At 36.8% G+C, this 22,416-nt stretch overlaps 1 protein-coding gene across 2 annotated transcripts in view; it reads right to left on the bottom strand.

The window, feature by feature from the left end:
- Positions 1-609: 609 nt before the first annotated feature.
- The window catches only part of LRP12 (LDL receptor related protein 12), an 88,618-nt gene continuing 66,811 nt past the window's right edge, over positions 610-22,416 (bottom strand). For both annotated transcript variants that reach the window (XM_043483160.1, XM_043483161.1), the window contains 4 exons: positions 13,375-13,577; positions 10,960-12,064; positions 9,322-9,454; positions 610-4,704 (listed from right to left, as the gene is read on the bottom strand). In XM_043483160.1, the coding sequence (XP_043339095.1) occupies positions 3,838-4,704; positions 9,322-9,454; positions 10,960-12,064; positions 13,375-13,577 (2,308 nt within the window). In that variant the 3' untranslated portion in view covers positions 610-3,837. The remainder of the gene's footprint in view (positions 4,705-9,321; positions 9,455-10,959; positions 12,065-13,374; positions 13,578-22,416) is intronic.

The following is a 22,416-nucleotide window of genomic DNA, read 5'->3' as shown; positions in this document are numbered from 1 at the left end:
ACAAAATAAACTAAGGAAAGCAAAAAGTAGGACATTTATTTAAGGAAATCACTTAATTGGAAAACAAAAATAATAAAAGAGACACTCAAAGCATACCACTTGGGGGGAACAAGCAAACAAAAACAGCAAATTAGGTCAACTACTAGCTATCTTAATTAAGAAAATAAGGAAGCAAGCATAATACATACTAAGGGGAAAGAGCCATACACACAAAAGAGGAAGGGGTAACTCTGCTCACCACTGGGAAATTAACTTGAAAACCTGGACAATATGGATGGTTGATGGTCCTAGCTAAGACACAGAAACTACACACACCAGTTACCATAAATACCAAGAGTTGTTAAAGAGCTATTTGCCAAACATTGACCAGCACCAGACAATTTCACTGAAATCTTAAGGAAAATTCCAATGTTATGCAAACTGCTCCAGAACTCAGAAGAAAGAAAAATATTTTCAATTTACCAGCATAAAATCAATAACAAAGCTTCTTAAAGGTAGTGCACAAGGGTGCATGCACACACACACATATGACTAATTGCACTGATGAATACAGATGCAAATCTAAATATAATATGAAATAATCTGGAAATACATTGAAAGAATAATACATATGGTCAAGTAGAGTTTATTTCAGGAATTTAAGGACGGTACAAAATATATTAATAAAATTCATATTAAAAGGTCAAAGGAGAAAAATCATATGATCATCTCCATAGAAAATGAAAAGGCATGTGATAAAATTCAACATGCAATCTTGACTAATTTTTTTAAAAAATAGGGGTCAACAGATACTCCTTAATATGATTAATTAAATGTATATATCGCAACCCAGTTCATTATAGCCAATATATTTTAACATTATTCTAGAAATACTAGACAATGCAAGCAAGACATAAAAAGAGGTATGCAAACTGGAAGACATGACTGTATAACTGGAAAACACAAAAATATTAAGTGAAGTACTATTAGAAACCATAAGAAAATCAGAGTCTGGTAGCTGAGTAGAAAACATTTTACCTTTTGTATATACTAAAATAAGACTAAATTATAAATTGAAAGGACTTCCTTAATGATGGTAACAAAAATAAAATTTCTTAGAACTCTTGAAGAACATTACAAGTTCTCAGTAAAGTAAAACGTGAAGCATCTTCAAAGGAAACAACAAAAAGACTTGAACAAATGGGAGCCATTTTTGGATGGTTTAGACAGAATTTTTAACATGATAATGATGTCAAATTTACCCAAGCTGATCTATAAAACTGTCCAAAAAAAAAAAAGTTCTATGGGTTTGTTTGGTGGAACACAAGGGCTGGTTCTAAAGTTACCAACTGGAAAAATAAGCAAGAATATTTGAACACTTAAAAAATTAGTTATTAAAACAGTGGAAAGTGAAAGTGAAGTCGCTCAGTCGTGTCCGACTCTCTGCGACCCTGTGGACTGTAGCCTACCAGGCTCCTCTGTCTATGGGATTCTCCAGGCAGTGGAAGACTGGTACAAAAAAAGAAAGGCAGGTCAACTGAAGAGAATGGAATGGGAGTCTAGAAACATATCTACACAATATGAAAATCTGCAATATGATAAAAGGGTCATTTGTAAAAGTGAGGAAAGAATAGATTTAATGAACAGTCTTACAGTAACTAGGTAGTTACTAGGAAAAAAAAAGTGGAGCCTTAAATTCAGGACAGATCAAATGTTTAAATGTGAAAAGTCAAAAAACAAATACTCATCTTTACTTTTAACATTCAAACAGTAGTAGATACACCTTGCCTTTGAAAAGAAGTGCAGAAAAGAATGCATGTTACAATTTGTATTATATCATACAGCATTTATACACATGGATACATTTATGTAGGTATACGGTATTTCTGGGGGGTACACAAAAATGTAGTGTTTGTACCTTTTTCTTTGAAAGGGAACTAAAAGATGAGTGTCAGGAGTAGGAGACAGACTTGATTTTTTTTAATGTTTCAACTAAGAAGATGTATTAGTTAATTTAAACAAAGAAATTAAAAACACATGCCAGAAAACAAAAACAAAAAAACAAACCTATACATAATAACATATAATTAGCAGGACCCAAACAGGTTAATCTGGTAACCCAAATTCTGACAGTAAAATATTGCACAGGAGTTTAAAATGTCTGAAAATAACATAAAAAGAAAACTGCTAGAGTTACTGAATCTTCTAAGATACGTCAGTTTTTTCAAAGGCAAAATAATACTCAGATCCTTAGGGATTTTTACCCTCGAGAACTGGTATAAGCTACTACTTTATGATAAGGGAGTTAAGAAAGACTATCTCCCTTTAATTTTTCTTCTAGACATACTGCATATTTCATTGCTTGAATTTGTATATACACCAAATGAACAAAAATACAGATCAATTTTGAGTTAAAAAGTACCTCGAGGCAATACAAAAAAAGTAATTTTAATTTTTGATACATATTAAAACATTTCAGTCAGTTCTTCCTGACAGCATAACACGACAAATACACAAGACCTCAAACATGCTTTAAAATGACATTCAGCAAAGTATTTAAAATTTAATAAATAGCAATAATCACACACAAATACATTTTTCATACTCAATCATTAAGCTACTAAAAGAGATAGCTAAAGAATAAATAAATGGGAATTGACAATAAAAAAATATGCGCGGTTTTGCAATTCACTTTACTTTAAAAAGGGAGGTGATCTGAATGACTTTTTAATTTGCTTTTCATGAAGCACAGTCCTCCCCTCATGAATAAAATATATTGAAAAAAATCACTTTCTTACAAGAATGCAGTCTTTAAATACAACAAATAAATATGAAACCAGCAAAGCAACCTTAAGTTGTAATAAAAATGCCCCCTCACCCCCCCAAAAAGCTATGGAAATATAGTCATCATGATAGCAAATAATAGTATTTAAAGTGAAGGTGCTTCTGCACTAAATTCATCTGAGACCTTAATATGATTTTAGTGCAAATCCCCTAGGGTCTAATACAAGCATAACCCAGTATCAGGGAAAAACATTACCAGTTGGAACTTGTAGAGTTTTTGTACACATAAAGTTCAAGATTTAATGCATAGTAGAATATCTTCATCTGCTTAATTTTGTCCTTAAATAGAGATGAAAGAGAAATGACTTGGGATTTTTACCATTTGGTTTGTACCATATTAGAGTATTAAAGTCAACATTAGAAAACCTATAAAAGAGTTTTGTTTTTTGCCATTAATTTATCTAACTATCTAAATTTCACATCATTGCATGTCAAACATAAGAGAAAACATTTTAGACAAAGTTTTTTTTTTCCCTTTGACAAGCTCATGTTATGATGAAATCCAATAATGCCTAGACAAATGTTAATGTTATATAAATAAAAATAGATGAGTATAAGGAATTTTTACTTTTTATATTAACAACCTTAACATCTAGTATATTAACTTACAAGATGTGTTGGCAAAAGCATAAAGGGTTTAATTAAAAGAAGGTATTATTCTGAACAAAAAAATATTTTAACATAGGATAGATAAACTGACAGTCAAATGAGTTTCAGCAGCCATATCTCTACTGCTAACCACAGTACCGGAATGAAAACAATTAGAAACAAATGGAAAAACATTACTGAACAATCTGAATACATAATGCATTTTTAGCTGCTAAAATAGTAAACTCTAAAGTTCATAGAGTTACAGTTGTTTAATTTAACCATGCAGGCTAACATATGATAATAAGAAATCGCCCTGCATCTTTTTCTTTTCTTTTTAAATGAAAACTAGTTTAATTGTAAAGTTACAAAACAATGAATGGATATTGCTCCAACTTGTATCCAAGCTCCCTGATGGGATCGTACCTAACAAAGTAACAAAGCCTCATCATCACTCGTTTCAGTTTTCAGCGTTGCTTCTAAGCAAGAGTCCGGGATCTGGGCAGTGTGGACGATACCACAGCGCTCACAAGGGCCATCACGACTACTTGGCCTCACTCCAGGGTTTGTTCCACTGTGTGGTTGTCTGAACCCTTGCCCTTGATCGGATGTAAGACCAAGAAGGGGCCTGGAGCAGTCATTCACATCGAAGTCTGAAGCTCCTTCAGAAACTGGAATTAGCATCTCGACATCATCATCTTCTTCTCTTCCATTTACCCCATTATCAAGTTGTCTCAAAGGGCTCTGGTTCTGACTCACGGAGCTTGATCGCCCTAATGTAAAACGTACCCAACGCAGCCCCTGAGTCATTCGACTGAGCGCACTTGTGAGCTGGTGCCGTGCTGGACTCACACTGCGGGGCTCCACGGCGGTCACATCCCGTCCGGTCTCTGTGTGACCCCCTCGGGTGCTCTGAGTGGTGGAACTTCCACTCGCTCCCACTGCTGCTTCTACAGCTGTCGTGGGAGGGACTTTTTGGGGCAAAGGAGCTGCAACCCCGCCCGATGCTCCTGCTGTATCTCTCCTCTCATTTTCTGTGTCTGTGTCGTCAGACTCCACGGAAAACAGACTTCTGTGAGTATGATTTCTTTCAGGTTCTCTGCTGGTACTCTGGCTAGGGACAACCTCATCTCCATCTGCTGAGACCAGAGCCAATGACCCTGAATGGCGTGACCTTGCAAAATTAAAAATACGGTTCCAGATGTTGCTGGATCTGCCTGCCATAGGAAGCCTGATGGAAGTAAATCCAAGCTGAGACCGTACAGCCAGCCTCAGGTTTTCCAAAACAGACGCCTGAAAAAAAAAAAGATCTTAAGACAGCTGAAAGCAAGGTATTAAAACTATGTTGTGGATAAAAATTCTATTACTCATTGCTAGGGTCTATGAAAGATAAATTAAATTCTCTCATTGATACAGGTTCATCCCACTGCAGAAACTAACCTATAACTGGAACCACTGTTCACTGTGTTTAAGATTTTCTTGATACTTTATATATGAACTTTAAAATGATACTTAATGTCAATCACAACAGCAATTTTGTTTTAAAACTTCACACAGTAATACAATCCTAGAAATGTACCAAGGATGAAAATGAAATTATTTGATACTTCTTTAGCTATGAGCATAGAATAGTCTCTACCATAATTCTCTAAATGACTTACAGGAGTGTGAAAACCAGGCTGTTTACCTGTTTGTTTAGAACAGAACAAATTAGACTTGATTTACAAGGTCAAAACCAAGGATTTATTGAATGAGTAGATATTGAGAATTTATTTATATTACCATAAACAGAGGAATTATATTTGTAATGCAGCCCAGAAAACAGAAAGTCAAAGAAAATAATTTGTTTATAGCACTATTCAATGGTATCTGAGACATTTAGGTTTCTTCTCGATCTTAAAGATTTATGTCTTATTGTCATGTTAAACATAAATATAACCTTATTCTTTGAAAACTGATGATTTTTAACTAGTGCACTTGGGAGGTGACCATATTGCTCAACTGAAAGAAAAACCTACTCTTTTTTTTTTGTAGATGAATGACTATCAGAATTATTAAAAAATAAAAACCAAAACCCAACAAGCTACTGTTATAAAAACAGTCTTTAGCTCCATCTAGTGGTTATAAAAAGGAGTAATCCAACTTGAAACAAACACAGCTTTCATCAATCTGGCATTTAGTATTTACAACACAGTATTTCCAAGAAACAACGGTAAATTGATATACTCCCTTTCAAATGAAGATACAGCTTCTATTTGCCAAAATGAATGACTCTTGCCCCTCCTCCTCACACAAGAAAAGAAGGGAAGAGAATAAGAAAATGTGATACTATGTTCTCCATCTCTCTGTGACTGGTACTGCACTTATTTGTGATTTCCATATAGAATTTTTGAACATAATCCCTGAAATATAATTCACAGAAAGCTAAGAAGCTACTATCACAGGATTATCTCATAGTCTGGCTTTAATAAAGAACAGACTGTCAATAAGAAATCTGAATATCAGCAGATATAAATTTAGTATGCCAGTAAGATTTTTCACCAATTAAGAATATAAACTAAAAGTGGTTCACATCCCTATGAACCCCACAGATCTGGTTCTCCTCATCTGGCATTCAAGTTCTAAGGCTTTGTGTGAGCACTGTCATTAAATCCAGCAAGGAATTCAGGCTCTTCAGCTATCCTCCCCTCTTAGGCAGTGTGATCCACAACGCCTTCAGCACCCTTCAGAGCCGACTTTAACAGTCCAGTCTGCCACAGTGATAGGACGTTCTCTACTCGTTTCAAAGTCTGTTTAATTAAATGACTGCCAATTCAATTCTACAAGGGGATCTCATGATTGTTTTAGGAATAATTTCATATACTTCTTCAGTTTATGAAGAAGAAAGAAAGCATGCCTCAGAAAGGATCGCTATTTTGAATTGAGACGGTAATTCAGAAAATAATTCTTTTTAAAAACTAATATAGATATTTGATAATTTATTAACAAAAGTTTCAAACTTGAGAGTTTAATCTCATTAACTGAGTAAAATCTAAACATGTACAAACATGTTTTGTTTTAAAACTTTTTTGAATCAAAATTCTCTCAGGGGAAATTATAACCCAAGATGAAAGCTGTTATGGGGAGTTAATTAAACTTTACCCAAAGTGAAGTCTGACCTTTGCCCTTTACTTCTGGGAAGAGCTCTCAATCCCTGGAATGTCATCTCTGATAGAAGTGTCATTGCGTGGAGCCTTGGGCCAGCCAGAGAGTAACAGTGTGTTTTAGGTGGAGGCTCTGAGCCACACAAATGTGATGCAGGGTGAGGGCTTTCAATCAGCAGTCAGTCAATCTCTGAAGAGCTAGAGGCCGGGATCAGTCACGTGTGTGATGAATTGTGCCTATGTGATGGAGCTCTTATAAAAACCTTGGACACCAAGTTTGGGGGAGCTTCCCTAGATGGCAGTGTTTCATGCATATTGTCACTCACTGGTGTTGAGAGAGTTACACAGTCCTGAGATTATGGGGAAAAGACAATTGGAAGGGCTGTGTTTGGTACTCTCGTGAACCCTGTTTTATATGTCTCTTACTTTGGTTGATTTAATCTGGGTCCTTTCCAAGCAATAAAAGTTACACCATGGTATATAACAGCGTTCAATGAGCTCTGAGGCTTTCCAGTGAATTATCAAACTGGAGGATGGTTCTGGGAGCCCCTGAACTTACAGTTACAATTGGTGTTAGAAGTGAGGGCTATCATATGTGGACAATGCTCCATGCCTAACTCACAGTAGACTAAACTCTTGAAGGTACCCTCAGGGTATACCAGTGGTGGGTGACAGATGGTAGACGGGGTGCATGGAATTAACCATCCTCTGAATTCCTACCTAAAAAGAACCCTTCCCCATGGCAGGACCAACAATATATTATGAAAAAGCCATAATGTAGGTTCTTCCTATGTTGCACACAAAATTTTAACCAGTGGAAATTCTGAATTATTTACTTAGCAAATTATATTCAGAGAAATGTTTTAAAACTATAAATTCTCACAAAGATTTCCTAAAAAGACTCAAATAAGGTGACAGATTGCAATCAGAAATCTCATTTACCAAAAAGGAAATGGACTTTAATTTTGAACAGAATTAATCACTGGGCTTCTCTGGTGGCTCAGCTGGGAAAGAATCCACCTGCAATACAGGAGACCTGTATTGGTTCGATCCCTGGGCTGGGACGATCCCCTGGAGAAGGAAACAGCTACCCACTCCAGTATTCTGGCCTGGAGAATTCCATGGACTATCCATGGAATCAAAAAGAGTCAGACACGACTGAGCGACTTTCACTTTCAACCAGTGGGAAAACAATGTCTAACAATTTTTCTTAATTCTGATACTAGGAACAGTTTTTAGAATTATTTCATGATGAATTTACATTTTAAATGTATAAACCTTTATGGCCTTATGAACCCTGGCACAACTTTAAGAATTGAAAAAGAAATTGCCGGGAACTAATTACAGAAAAAAATATGAAAAAGAATGTATATAACTATATATATAACTGAATCACTTTGCTGTATACTGGAAACTTAAGACAACACTGTAAATAAACTACATTTCAATTTAAAAAATTGCTAACAAAAATTTAAAGAATTCAGCAACATTAATAAAGAATGACTACATGGGAGGGGAGTTTGGGGGAGAATGGATACATAAATATATATGGTTGAATCCCTTTGCCGTCCACCTGAAACTTTCATACCATTGTCAATTGGCTATACTCCAAATAAACTAAAAAAATTTAAAAACAGAGTCACTATTTAAAGAAAATGATATGGATTTTTAAGCACTGTAAAATCCAGCTGTGAAGAGGTTTTCTCTCAAGGCAGATAGAAATATTAACTTCATTTCAATGACTTATTTTAACCTTGCATATTACTAATATATTTCTAAGCATATCAACTTTAGTATTTACTCTTAAATCTTCAAAATAGTTCAGGTAGAAAATAAGTTGTCAGACTTTACTTCTGAATTTCGACGTACTAAATTATTCTAAACGTTAGGGCTTCCCAGGTGGTGCTAGTGGCAAAGAACCCACTTGCCAACGCAGGAAACAAGAGACACGGGTTCAATCCCTGGGTGGGGAAGATCCCCTGGAGGAGGGCATGGCAACCCACTCCAATATTCTTGCCTGGAGAACCCCATGGACAGAGAAGCCTGGTGGGTTACCGTCCATGCGGTCGCAAAGAGTCGGACATGTTTGAACGCACATCCTAAACATTAAAGTGCTTAAGAATCATGTAACCAAATAAGAAGTGAAGAATGAAAAGTATACTTTTGAATTTCTTAAAATATAATGAAACAACTAGAGTAGACCCTTGAGCAACATGGGCTTGCCTAGGTGCACTTATTTACGGATTTTTTTTTTTTTCAATGGCAAATACTACAGCACCACATCATCTAAGGTTGATTGAATTTGTGGATGCTGAACCCTAGACAGAAGGCTGACTAAAAAGTTGTTTAGTTGCTCAGACATGTCCAGCTGTCTTGTGACCCCATGGATTGTAGCCCATCAGGCTCCTCTGTCCATGGGATTTTCCAGCAAGAATACTGGAGTGGGTTGCCATTTCCTTCTCCAGGGGATCTTCCCAACCCAGGGATCAAACTGCATCTCCTGCATTGGCAGGTGGATTCTTTACCACTGGGCCACCTGGGAAGTTCAACTATAAAGTTACATGTGAATTTTAACCTGCATGGAGCATTGATGCCCCTAACCCCCACATTGTTCCGGAGTCAACTATATAATTTCAAATCTTCCATTTATTTAATTCTTGACTCGACTGCAAAAATTCTGACACAGTCAAGGGTCCTTCACCACTACACGTAAGTATAGACTTCATTTTAAGAGGTACTGAAACAGAAATGATAAATTGTAACATACCTGATTAGGTGAACAAACAGGAAAATCTTCAACTGGTGGAATTAAACCCTGAGCGATCAATTGTCCATAAGAGGGAGGAGCTTCTCTTCTTAACAATTCTGCTTCCACTCTGGACAACTGTGTTTCAAATGATCTTTGAGAGAAACGGGGGGATGAAAGGAGTTTAAAAAAAAAAAAGGGCAAGCCAAAATAGTAATTTTTAAATTATCAACAATGAAAACAATCGGAATGTTAACATATTTGTTCATTCGTAAAGCAGAATCAGCCAACGTTTGGTGAGTATCTATACTACCCACACTGAGAACACAGAGGTGAAGCGGAGTCCAGCCTCATGTGGTTTTACACTAGGGGCCTGGATCACTAAGTTTTAAAAAATTAAATATCCCTGTAAAAGATAAAAGTACTAGATCTTTAAACTTCTGAGATCATAGGGGCTTGAGACTTGAGCTGAAAGTATCTGAATATTCTTAGAAGATACTTTATTCATCAAGTCCAACACATTTACCTTTCAGGTAAGGGAAACAGTGAAATGAGTTGCCAAAACCCACTCTGGAGTAACTTGCTCTTAAACTCAAGACCTCTGGTCTTCACTGTGCTCTTATGTTGTGTGTGTGCACTAAGTCCCTCCAGTCATGTCCTACTCTTTGCGACTCTATGGACTGTAACCCTCCAGGCTCCTCAGTCCATGGGGCTTCTCCAGGCAAGAATACTGGAGTGGGCTGCCATGCTCTCCTTCAGGGCATCTTCCCTACCCAGGGATCAAACCCATGTCTCTTACTGTCCTGCATTGCAGGTGGGTTCTTTACCACTCTTTATGTTGCTTACTTGCTTTTATGTTGCAATGTAGTAAAACATTTCTGGTCACTTATGCTCACTTATGCCAAGTAAGAAGCATATGGTTGTTGTGATACTGGGCATCTGTTCTTGGCTGTCTGGTATATGACTTCTTTGTTGTACGTATTACTTGCAACTCTCCTGAGGCTGATGGTCATGGTCTCCACAGGAGCTTTCTAGACCTCTCTGCCATCAACTTCTCCAGGTCTCTCCTCGGCCACGTGGAAGACGGCTCTCCCTGAGGGCCACCCTTTCATGCTGAACCATTTCTTACTTAACTGAGATCCTCTGACTTTCATATCACTTTATTTTATAGCTATTACAGCATTTATGTTTTGTCATTTGATCCTACCCACCAGTCCCTTCCTCCTAACTGTAAACTGCCTGTGAGATCACTCCTACTCATTGCTCTATTCACCCGTACACTGCTTTGAACATAGAAGACTCTCAAATGTCTGGAATTGTTGAATTAATATTTATAAAAACTCAGGTCAAAGCACTACGACCAAGAATTACAGCTTGAAAAATTCCTATGAAAAAATGTTAATCTGAAAACAGTAACTGAATACAGACTGCCTTTTCTCACCTCCTAACTCTTAAGTGTTTGTTTTTTTAATGCGCTTATTAACCTTTTGAGTCATACGCTTTTCATAGTAATTTTATAAATCACAGACAATATGTAGCTCTGTCTCCAATAGTGTAACAAAAATATATTGCTCATCTCCTTAAAAACTGTTGCAAATATCTGGGCCATGTTTTTACTGTACAGAGCACGCACCCCCATAGCTCTGTCTCGATACTGACCTTCGTTCAAACATTCTCAGAGAATAGAGCTTACAGGTGCACCCCAAGGCAATGACCAGCAGCAGGCCGCAGATGAGGCTCCCGATGACGGCGGCGGTGATGACCCGGGTCGGCACGATCACGGGGCAGTTCTCCTCGTCGCTGCCGTCGCCGCAGTCGTCCTGAGAGTCACACACCCAGCTTTCAAACACGCACCGGTTGTTTTTACAGTGAAAGTTTCCTGGCTGGCAAAAAAAGCAGTTCTTCTCGTCGGAGCCGTTGGGGCAGTGGTTCTGGTAGTTGCAGCGGTCGGAGCGCGGGTAGCAGACGCCGTTGCGGGAGCACGGGAACTCGTCCCTCTGGCAGGCGGTGCAGTTGGCCTCGTCCCTGCCGTTCGGGCAGTGCCAGTAGCCGTCACAGCGCTGCGGCTCGGTGTAGCAGCCCCAGTTCCCTCCGCAGGGGATCTCCCACGGCAGGCAGAAGCCATCCACCTGGTAAGTGGCGTTAAAGCCCCGGGCCGCGTTGACTTTATCGGCGCAGAAATGGACCCTTATCTGTCCAGACGAAGACACGACAGTGAGAGGCGCGTGAGAATCAAAAGCGGTCAACACACGCAGAAGCTTGTGCGGATTCTCCTCTAATCCATCGTATATTTTGACATAATCACCATAACCAGTACCATCAAGTTTAAAGTCTGTGAAGCGTAAGATGACTTTGCGGTGATCACCAGTGTCTATTAACCAGGTGCAATTGCTTCCGGGAGGATAAAAGTCTGGATAATTGGGAGAATTAAAAGTACCATAAAAATATTTTAACCACTGCCCACATGTGGGCACATCACAGTCGATCTCATCTCCGAGGTCAAGGCAGTCAATGTTGCCGTCGCATTTTAAAGACTCGGGAAGGCAGGTGTAGACTTTGGTAAACCGAGACAGACACTGGAACTGGTTGTAAGCACAGGGCTGGAAGGAGGCAGATGTTGGAGGATTCGCTTCTCTGGCACAGATCTCTTCATCAGAACTGTCTCCGCATTCATCCATGTTGTTGCATTTCCAGGCTGCTGGTATACACTTTCCATTTCCACAGCGAAACTGGTCACAAGCACAGTTTGGTTCTTCAGATTTCCCTGGGAGGTCAGTGTGAGGAGGGAGATGGAGAGGTAAGGAGGGAAAAAAAACATATTCTTTAAAGGATATGTAACAGCAAGTGGTATTTTTATCATAAATGTTAATTAGCTCAGGTGATAGTTGGGCTTAAGCAAAAAATTTAATTAATGTTGGCTTACTGATTACTCAAAACTTTAATTAAGTAATACTTATGATTTGTTCCATGAAGATCTCTACAACTGATCTAAAGATAAAGGACCGATTCTGTTTTTGCGGAAGCTGCTTTGCTACAGAACATTTAGTAAAGTGATGTAAGATATATGAGCCAGGATATATTGCCTAAGAATTTTAAATACCCTACTGAATAAACATTTTGAAATGAAGAAAAACTCCATAATAATCACCTTTTCAAATCCATTTTAATATTTTTTCTATTTATATATATATATATATATATATGTACATATACACAATATCTTGCAAGTCCATTATCTAGACTCAAGAGTAAGAGAAGGAGAGAGAAAAGAACTGAAATATTCATAGAATTCTAATTGTTTTAGTAGACTATTCTAAATATATATCAAGAATGAGATAGGGAAAGAAAACTAAACGTTAGAATCCTATAGTCCATACTGATGATGTCAGCCAAAGGCTTTCCTCTCCATCAACAACCTATTTACCGGCAAATAGGTGACAGAAAATGCTTCAGAATCTAAGTAATTATTACAAAGATGTGCTTTTAATAAAAAAGAGAAAAAGTAGCATATGTTGCTAAAGGTGACCATGTTAATTTCAGAAAAACGTAAAATTATTTTTAGCAAAAATTTACGGGACTCTAATGCTCTGAGTTCTTCATATTTTTATGGTCTGGTCACACTATTCAGATAAAGTTTAAGAACTAGCAAAAGAAGACTTCTGATACTACAAACTATGAAAGTAAAATTGATTGTGTCTTTTCTTTGAAAAGATAATATCTTTTCTTTGTAAAGATAATGGTAACACACATAAAAATACATTCTGAAGTAACATGCAGGATATGAGTGAACACTTGAGGGGAAAAAAGTTCCTTTTAAAATAAATATATTCAAAATATTTTAAAAGACTGACTTTAGTGTGTAAAATTAACCATTTTATTAGGATTATACAAAATGCCTTTTGGAGACCTAACTCTAGGGCACCTGAACCTTTCACCTCGAATTCCTCAATCTCAGCTGTCTTGGTATTTAGTCACAATAAAATGGACATTGTTTAGAAGGCAAGTCCTGAAGTGACTGAGGAGTTAATATGATAGAATTCTGTTCCATACCTTTCTTCTTATATAAAAACACACCTGAAAAGTATGCCAGCCTGAAACCCTTCCTAGAGATACTGTCATCGGAATGGAACCTGATCCAGACGTGGTCTTGGGAAGAAATGTACGGCGGTGGGATTGTGGAACCACAGGCTCTGTAGCTTTCAATATTCTTATATGTTTCTATTGTCAACCAGTCCAAACTGCATCTTCTGGACCCTTGAATGTCAAAATCCTGAAAACTACAAATAAAAAGTCAGAAAAGGCTGTTGAAAGGAAATTTTGGAAAAAAAATTTCATTTAAAAAAAAAACAACAAAATAAAAATAACTGAGAACTTTATTATAAGCCTCTAAATATTCACTGATTCTCCTGGCTCTTCTTAGTACACAACTTTATCATCAAAAAATATTAACAATAATACTTCTGTGTTCCTAATATTTATATCTCTTTCCCAGATTCCAGAATAATACTTCTTCATAAGTAACACAAAGCTCCAAAATAATGTTAAAAAACAGGAGATAGTTGGCACCGGCACCTTTTTCTCTTCCCTGTATGTCTTTAGGAAGGACCACTTCTAGTTTCTAATACTCTAAATTGTTCTCTGTTTGGACCAGAAACACCACTCCATAATTCAATGGACTAAAAGACACAGAGGAAGTCAGCCTTCCCTTAGATTAGACTGGTTCATCTGCTTGCTTAATGAAAAGTTTATAGCTTACATTTTCAGGAGAGTAAATAGCACAAACCTGAGCCAAGTAAAGAAGTTAAAAATGAACAAACAAAAACCTCAGTGAAAAGTCCCTGAGTTTGGGAATACTTTTCTACATAAATGATTTATAGCCAAATGTTATCTTATAGCTCGTAAAACACGGGCACAAATAAAGCCCCCCCCCCCGCCCCCCCGCCAAAAGAAAGGGCTTCCCAAGTGACTCTGTGGTAAAGAATCCACCTGCCAATGCTGGAGATGCTAGAGACGTGGGTTCAATTCCTGGGTTGGGAAGATCCCCTGGAGGAGGAAATGGCAACCCACTCCAGTATTCTTGCCTGGGAAGAATGCAAAGAGGAGCCTGATGGGCTATAGTCCACAGGGTCACAAAAAGTCAGACATGGCTGAGGAACTGAGCATGTATGCAAAGGATAAAACAGTCAAATAAGAAGCACATACAAAATTAGCCAAAAAGTGAGATTCCTTGCCTTTGCCTTAAGCCAAGTGATGACAAAGTTAATTATCCGAATATTATTACACCAGGCTATTTCCTCTTTAAATATTCTGAGTAACTAGAACAAAGGCTGACACTTTGACTGCTTCCAGTTTTTCACTATTATGAACAATGCTTTCTCTCCATACACACAAGAGCAAGTATTTCTGTAGGACAGATTTTTCTAGAAGTAGAATTGTTAGATCCAAGTATACAATTTCACTTCTTAAAGTTGATGGTGGCATTGAGAAAATGTTTATACCAACTCACAATTCCACCAAATGTGTGTGAAAAAGTACCTTATACCCTACAACTCTGGCAAAAGGAAACATTTTACTTCCAAAGATTTGTTGCCAATTAGGTGCATAAAATAAATTTATTGTTCTAGTCTCCATTTCCTTATTTACTGAGAGTGAAACACTTTTCCCATGTTTATTAGATATTTCTATTTCTTTTCCTGTGAATCGCATTGTTATAGCCTTCGTACAGTGAAATGTGTTCTTATTCAAGAACTCTTTATGAACATGTGGGGCTTCCCTGGTGGCTAGGATGGTAAAGAATCTGCCTGCAATGCAGGAGACTCAGTTTTGATCCCTGGGTTGGGAAGATTCCCTAGAGAAGGTAATGGCTACTCACTCCAGTATTCTTACCTGGAGAATTCCATGGACAGAGGAGCCTGGCAGGCTACAGTCCATAATGTTACGAAGAGTTGGACATAACCAATCAACTATCACCTTCACTTTTAAACATGTACCTTTTTGAGGCATGTATGTTACACAAGATATATATGTACAAGCACTCACACCCACACTCTCCAGTAGTCGGTGCTAACCGTGGTGCTAAATTTGATGCTAAATTTAGTTGGTGCTAAAATTCTTTTGAATTTCAGCCATTACTGGGCATGAAATGGCACCTCCCATGGTTGTTTTATGTGCATTTCCTGAAAGATCAATGATGTTGAACATCTTTTCATGTGCTTATTGGCTATTCTTATATCTTCTTTGAAGTGTCCAAGTCTCTTGTTCTTTTAAAAAAAGTTTGAGCTATAGAAATTCTTTCTATGTTCTGGATCCAAGTACTTTATTAGATATGTGTATTGCTAATATTTTCTCTATCCATGGGTTGCCTTTTCACTTTCTTAATGGTATCTGTTAATGAGACGGTTTTTTTTTTTTTTTTGGAGTATGGTTGACTTACAACATTGTATTAGTTTCAGGGATACAACACAGTAACTTGATATTTTTATAGCTTATATTCCATATAAAATTATTGTTACATATTGGCTATATTCCTCTGTGCTATATACATTATATCCTTGTAACTTTTTTATTTTATACTTAGTAGTTTATACCTCAATAGCCCTCCACTTATCTTATCCCTCTCCACTGGTAACCACTAGTTTGTTCTCTGTGAGTCTGTTTGTGTTTTGTTATATTCACTAATGTGTTTTATTTTTCAGATTCCACATAAACTAAAAATATACAGTATTTGTCTTTCTCTGTCTGACTTATTTCACTAAGCATAATATCCTGTAGGTCTATCCACACTGTTGGAAATGGCAAAATTTCATTCTTTTTTATGGCTGAGAAATATTCCACCACCATACACACACCCCACATCCTTTTTATCCATTTATCTGTATTTCATATCTTGGTTACTATAAATAATGTTGTTATGAACACTGGGATGCATTCATCTTTTGAAATTATTTTTTTCATTTTCTTTGGGTATGAAGAGTGGAACTGCAGAGCCGTGTGGAAGTTCTACTTTTCATTTTTTGAGGAACGTATGTGCTGTTTTCCACAGTGGCTGTGCTGAATGGGAGAAGATATTTGTAAATGATGTGTCCAATAAGGGGTTAATCATTCAAAATACACAAAGAACTCATACAACTCAGTATCAAAAAACAACCCAATTAAAGTAAGGGCAGAGAATCTGAACAGACATTTTTCCAAAGGAGACATACAGATGGCCAATAGGCACATGAAAAGATGCTCAACATTTCTAATCATCAGGGAAATGCAACACAAAACCACAATGAGATATCGCCTCACAACTGTCAGAGTGGTAATTGTCAAAGCCATGTTGGTCAGGATGTGGAAAAAAGGGAACCATCTTTGTGCACTGTTGGTGGAACTATATGGAAAACAGTATGGAGGTTCCTCAAAAAATTAAAAATAGAACTACCATATGATTCCACAATTCCACTCCTAGGTATTTATGGAAGAAAACAAAACATTAGTTAGGAAAGATATATGTACCCCTAATGTTTATGCTGGCTTGTGGAATCTCAGTTCCCTGACCAGGGATTGAACCTGGGTCATGGCAGGGAAAGCCTGGAATTCTAACCACTAAGCCATCAGGGAACTCCCAACTTTTAATCAGCTAAAATGTTTAAGATTCATGAAATCAGGGACCTGATTCAGAACAAAAGAAATAATCAGTAGTTGTCTCTTCATGTATACACTATTGAGGATTTGGTTTTCCAATATTCATTTACGGTGCTTAAAACACATTTATAAGTAGAAAATTTACTTCCCTGGTGGCTCAGACGGTAAAGTGTCTGCCCACGATATAGGAGACCTGGGTTCAATCCCTGGGTCAGGAAGATCTCCTGAAGAAGGAAATGGCAACCCACTCCACTATTCTTGCCTGAAAAATCCCATGGACAGAGAAGCCCGGTAGGCTACAGCCCATGGGGTCACAAAGAGTCAGACATGCCTGAGCGACTTCACTTTCACTTTTCATAAGTAGAAATAGTTTTCAGTTTTTCTTTTTTTATGCTTTGTAATAGTTTATGTAACAGATTGTTTACAAATCTGCACCTTGTGCTTCTTCACAGGACAGACGACTTAGGGTAGAGATTTTCAATTTCTTCATGCTTTTTGGTTTAATCAGCTTTTCCTAAACTTTCAGTAAGTCAATTTTGGTAATTTAAATTTTCTTAGAAGTCATTTGCCCTTGAAAGTAAAATTTATCACGGCAAATCTTTACATAGTACTTTCACACAACTGTTTAAATTTTCGTTATCTATGGTCTAAATTTGTTTGGGTTTTCTTTGTAGGTAAGTATAATACTGGCAAATAAGAGTTTTACCTCTTCCTTTTCATTTTTTTAATATCACTCGTCTCTATTTGTTGGAATGTTGTATTGACTGAGGGTTCAAGTACAAGCAGTAAAAGTATTGTATTTATAACTATAGACATTTTTGTTCTTATTTTTCTATTTTTTTTCTTTACTCTTGCCTTGAGATCTTTGTTTATTTTCCTCAGTTTTTCAGAAAACCAGTTTTTGGTTATTTCTTTTTCTGTTTAATTATCTTCTGATAAATAGAGATTTTTTTGTTTAATTTTAATTCATTTTTTTCTGTTTAATTATTTTCTGATAAATAAAGATTTACCCTGTAGTTTTTATTCTAAACTCTTGAGAAAATGCTGAGCTAATATATTTTCCACTTTACTTTCTATGCATTAATTTTTAATTCAATGCATTAAAGTTGTAAATTTTTCACTAACTGCTGTTTCAATGTAGTTCAACAGTTTTAATATTCAATATTTTCATTACGGGTATCTAAAAATATTTTGAGTTCCACTGTGCCTTCCATCTTTGGTGCAGTTGTTATTTAGGAATACGTTTCTGAACATATGGGCTTTTTAATTGTTTTCCAATTTAACTGTGTTATGGTCAGAGAACACAATCTGAATGATGTAAAGTCTGGAAATACAATGAGAATTCCTTTGTTATTTAATGTATAATTAATTTTTAAATAAATGTTGCACATGTCATTAAAAGGAATGTGCATTCTCTATCCACTGAGATAGGTATAAAAATCACACACATACGTGATATATGTGTCTACTGCATCAGTATCAAAATTTCTCTATTTTTACTTACTGTTTTCCTGTTTAAATTCAGATAACAAATATGTTTACAAACTTCCACTGTAATTGTGAACTAATAAAACTTGGTCAGATTTGCTTGGTAATTCCCTACAGTTTGCTTTTGCTTGGTTTTAGGCTGCGTTATTAGCTACATAACATCTAACCACGATTATATCTTCCATTTGTTACTAATATTTTGTTTTGAAGTCAATTACAGCTGATGTCAACTCTCCTACACTAGCTCTCTTCTGATCAGTATTTCATAGTTTATCTTTTCCTGTTTCCTTATTTAGATTTCCTGTATTGGTACTCTTTTAGGTATGTTCCTGTAAGCCCATTAGAGAAGGATCATACCAGTTAACCAATATAAACCTGACTGGATAGTCTATCTTCTAAATGTTAAGTGAGATTCTGTTTTTTTTTTTTTTAATTCTATTTGGGGTGGGGATAGGGTTTTCTCATTTTCCTGTATTCTTCTATATTAATAGGCTTTTTAAAAAAGTTTCTTTCCCTCTGCTTTGGTCTTTGTTGTTGTTTAGCTGCTAAGTCATGTCCCATTCTTTTACAACTCCATGGACTGTAGCCTGCCAGGCTTCTCTGTCCATGGGATTTCCCAGGCAAGAATACTGGAACAGGTTGCTAGTCCCTTCTCCAGAGGATCTTTCTGACCCCGGATCAAACCCACGTCTCCTGCATTGGTAGGTGGATTCTTTACCACTGAGCCACCAGGGATGCTTTGGTCTAATAAAGTCCAACTACAAGTATTCAGTGTTTCTAATCCCCTCTCAAATTTTCAAATTCTGTAGAAAAATCAACAATTTTATTTTCACCCATCTGTAACTGAAATTTAACATTTCATTAACATTGCTTCACTTATGAAATAAACATACTATGAATAGTTTTTATAATGCTTCTCACACTGTCACCAGTGGAAATCATAGAAAATTTCATATTACATTTCAGTTTTAGTAGATATCTAGAGTAACTACTTACACTCAAAACCATTCTGAAATTATAGTAACTGTTAAAAGCATGGCTTGCTCAGTAATTGTTAATAAACATATATGCGTTTGTAAAAATATCTGATAGCTGTGTTTCAGGAATAACTGGTTTCTTTTGTAACGCTATGTGTTTTACTCTATACATTTAAAAATATTCTGGGAATGGATTTATAGGTTTCACCAAACTATCAAAGTGCTCATGGCATAAAGAAGGTTAAGGAAAAAAACCCCAGTATAGTAAAGTGTATAACGTTTGTAGTAAATCTGTGTTCCAACTTGCTTCCCTGGTGGCTGAGATGGCAAAGAATCTGCCGGCAATGCAGGAGATGCAGGTTTGATCCCTGTGAGAAGGGAACGGCTACCCACTCCAGTATTCTTGCCTGGAGAATTCTATGGACAGAGGAGCCTGGTGGGCTATAGTCCAAAAGGGTCACAAAGAGTCGGACACGACTGAGTGACTAACAGTTTGATTTTGTTGGCTGTTTTGCTTAATATTAAATTTTTTCATACATTCTAGAAATTTTGGGTTGCAAGCTTCTGAGGAGGATTTTTGGTGCTGTTTTTAATTTTTTTCTCCTTATATTCCCCCACAGCATCTGCTCTGTAACTTCCGCCATTTAGGTCTCCTTTCTAAAACCAGCCCCAACGTTGCAGTTCAGAGCAGTATTATAGTCATGTCACAGAATCAGTAAGGGACTTAGTAAAATTCCCATTTATTATGGTATGTCATCCTATCTCTCTAAGCTCTCAGCTCCATGAGAGTTCAAGCAGTGGTTAGCAGAAGTCTTCTTCAGCCTCCTTTCTTAAGCAAGATATCCTGACCCTAGTCCTTGACTTCAAGCAGGGAATCAGAAACCAATCCTCTGTGGATAAGGTGGACAGAGGATAAGGTAGACCGAGGATAAGGTGGATAAGGTGGCCTTTGTGAATTTTAGCAGATTTCCAGGGAAAGGATAAAAATGCTTATAAACTGGTTAAATAGTTTAACCAGTTTTACAAGGAGAGTTCTAAGTATTGTTTGCTTATAGTATGTAATTTTAGTTTCTTTTATCTATATTTGAATTATTTTAAACTCAGGAATGCATGTTGATTTTCATTTTACCGAAAAGCTTTAAAACCTGTGTCTAGATAATCATACACCTTTTCTCTGACTTATATGGTAAATTAATTTAATGTTTCCTAAAATTGACTAATTTGTGTGTTTAAATGAACTGCATTTGATTATGGTATAAATTTCTTTTGAACAATTTATTTAAGATATTACACCAATATTCACAAGTAAAACTTGACTTTCTTTGCATATTATGTCAGTATGTCATCTTTTAAAAGTTTGTTATTACTATGATAATGGTTTCAGTAAGAACTAGGACAATTACTAAAATTACTTTCTGATTTTGTGAGACTGGCTGTGTAAATCCAAATTTGTTAACTCGGTTCAGAATTTAGGAAATCTTCCCTTAGGTGTGTTGGGTTCACCTCTAATACTCTGCATTTCAATACTGTGCTTGATTTTTAGTGTAGCTTTGTGATATCTCAAGGATTCAACACATGATCAGAACCAGATGGCAGTATTCCATGTCATCTCCTCTGTGCTAGAAAGAATTGCCAATTTTTACATAACTGAGCTGGTAGGCTGCAAATTCAATTTGGGGTTGAAATTTTAGGTTAAAAGAAAAAAAATCTCTAAAAATGCTAGCTTCATGTTTAAAAAATATTTGGAACCCCTATGGTAAAATGTTACTTTGGAAACACATTTGTACTTAAGTCATATTGTAAGTAGCAGAAAACAGGCATATTGTTCAGATTCCAATGTTGGTACAGTTGCAGAAGGGTAACTTTCATGGCACATCCCACCCATGCATCAGGCAAGGGAATCGTACTTCTCACAGAGGAGTGTTACTGCTTCCACAGATGCTCAGCTTCAGTGTTCCAGAAGATATGGCTCAGGGCAAAGAGAACCAAAGGAAAACATACCATATGTTGCTGTTTTATGGCTTCCACAGAAAAAAGGGGATAGACAACAACTGTGTTCCTCAAGTGACTGGTCCTCTCATTCGTTAATAAATATAAAAAAGGAAGATGAACTCATTATCAGAGAAATGCAAATCAAAACCACAATGAGGTACCATTACACGCCAGTCAGGATGGCTGCTATCCAAAAGTCTACAAGCAATAAATGCTGGAGAGGGTGTGGAGAAAAGGGAACCCTCTTACACTGTTGGTGGGAATGCAAACTAGTACAGCCACTATGGAGAACAGTGTGGAGATTCCTTAAAAAACTGAAAATAGAACTGCCATATGACCCAGCAATCCCACTTCTGGGCATACACACTGAGGAAACCAGATCTGAAAGAGACACCTGTACCCCAATGTTCATCACAGCACTGTTTATAATAGCCAGGACATGGAAGCAACCTAGATGCCCATCAGCAGATGAATGGATAAGGAAGCTGTGGTACATATACACCATGGAATATTACTCAGCCATTAAAAAGAACTCATTTGAATCAGTTCTAATGAGATGGATGAAACTGGAGCCCATTATACAGAGTGAAGTAAGCCAGAAAGATAAAGAACATTACAGCATACCAACACATATATATGGAATTTAGAAAGATGGTAATGATAACCCTATATGCAAAACAGAAAAAGAGACACAGATGTACAGAGCAGACTTTTGGACTCTGTGGGAGAAGGCGAGGGTGGGATGTTTCGAAAGAATAGCATGTATATTATCTATAGTGAAACAGATCACCAGCCCAGGTGGGATGCATGAGACAAGTGCTCGGGCCTGGTGCACTGGGAAGACCCAGAGGAATCGGGTGGAGAGGGAGGTGGGAGGGGGGATCGGGATGGGGAAAAAATAAAAAATAAAAAAATAAAAATAAAAAAGGAAGATGGAAAGGTTCAAACATAGGCTTAATTTAGAATCCCACTTTTTTTTAAATGTAAAAATGAAGGAATATGTGTCTATGATCTATGAGGTCTCTTCTAAATC

This window comes from Cervus canadensis, chromosome 12 (assembly GCF_019320065.1).
Source record: "Cervus canadensis isolate Bull #8, Minnesota chromosome 12, ASM1932006v1, whole genome shotgun sequence".
NCBI classification, from domain to species: Eukaryota; Metazoa; Chordata; class Mammalia; order Artiodactyla; family Cervidae; genus Cervus; species Cervus canadensis.
The sequence above is the reverse complement of the archived record's forward strand: the minus strand, read 5'-3'. Positions and strand labels throughout refer to the sequence as shown.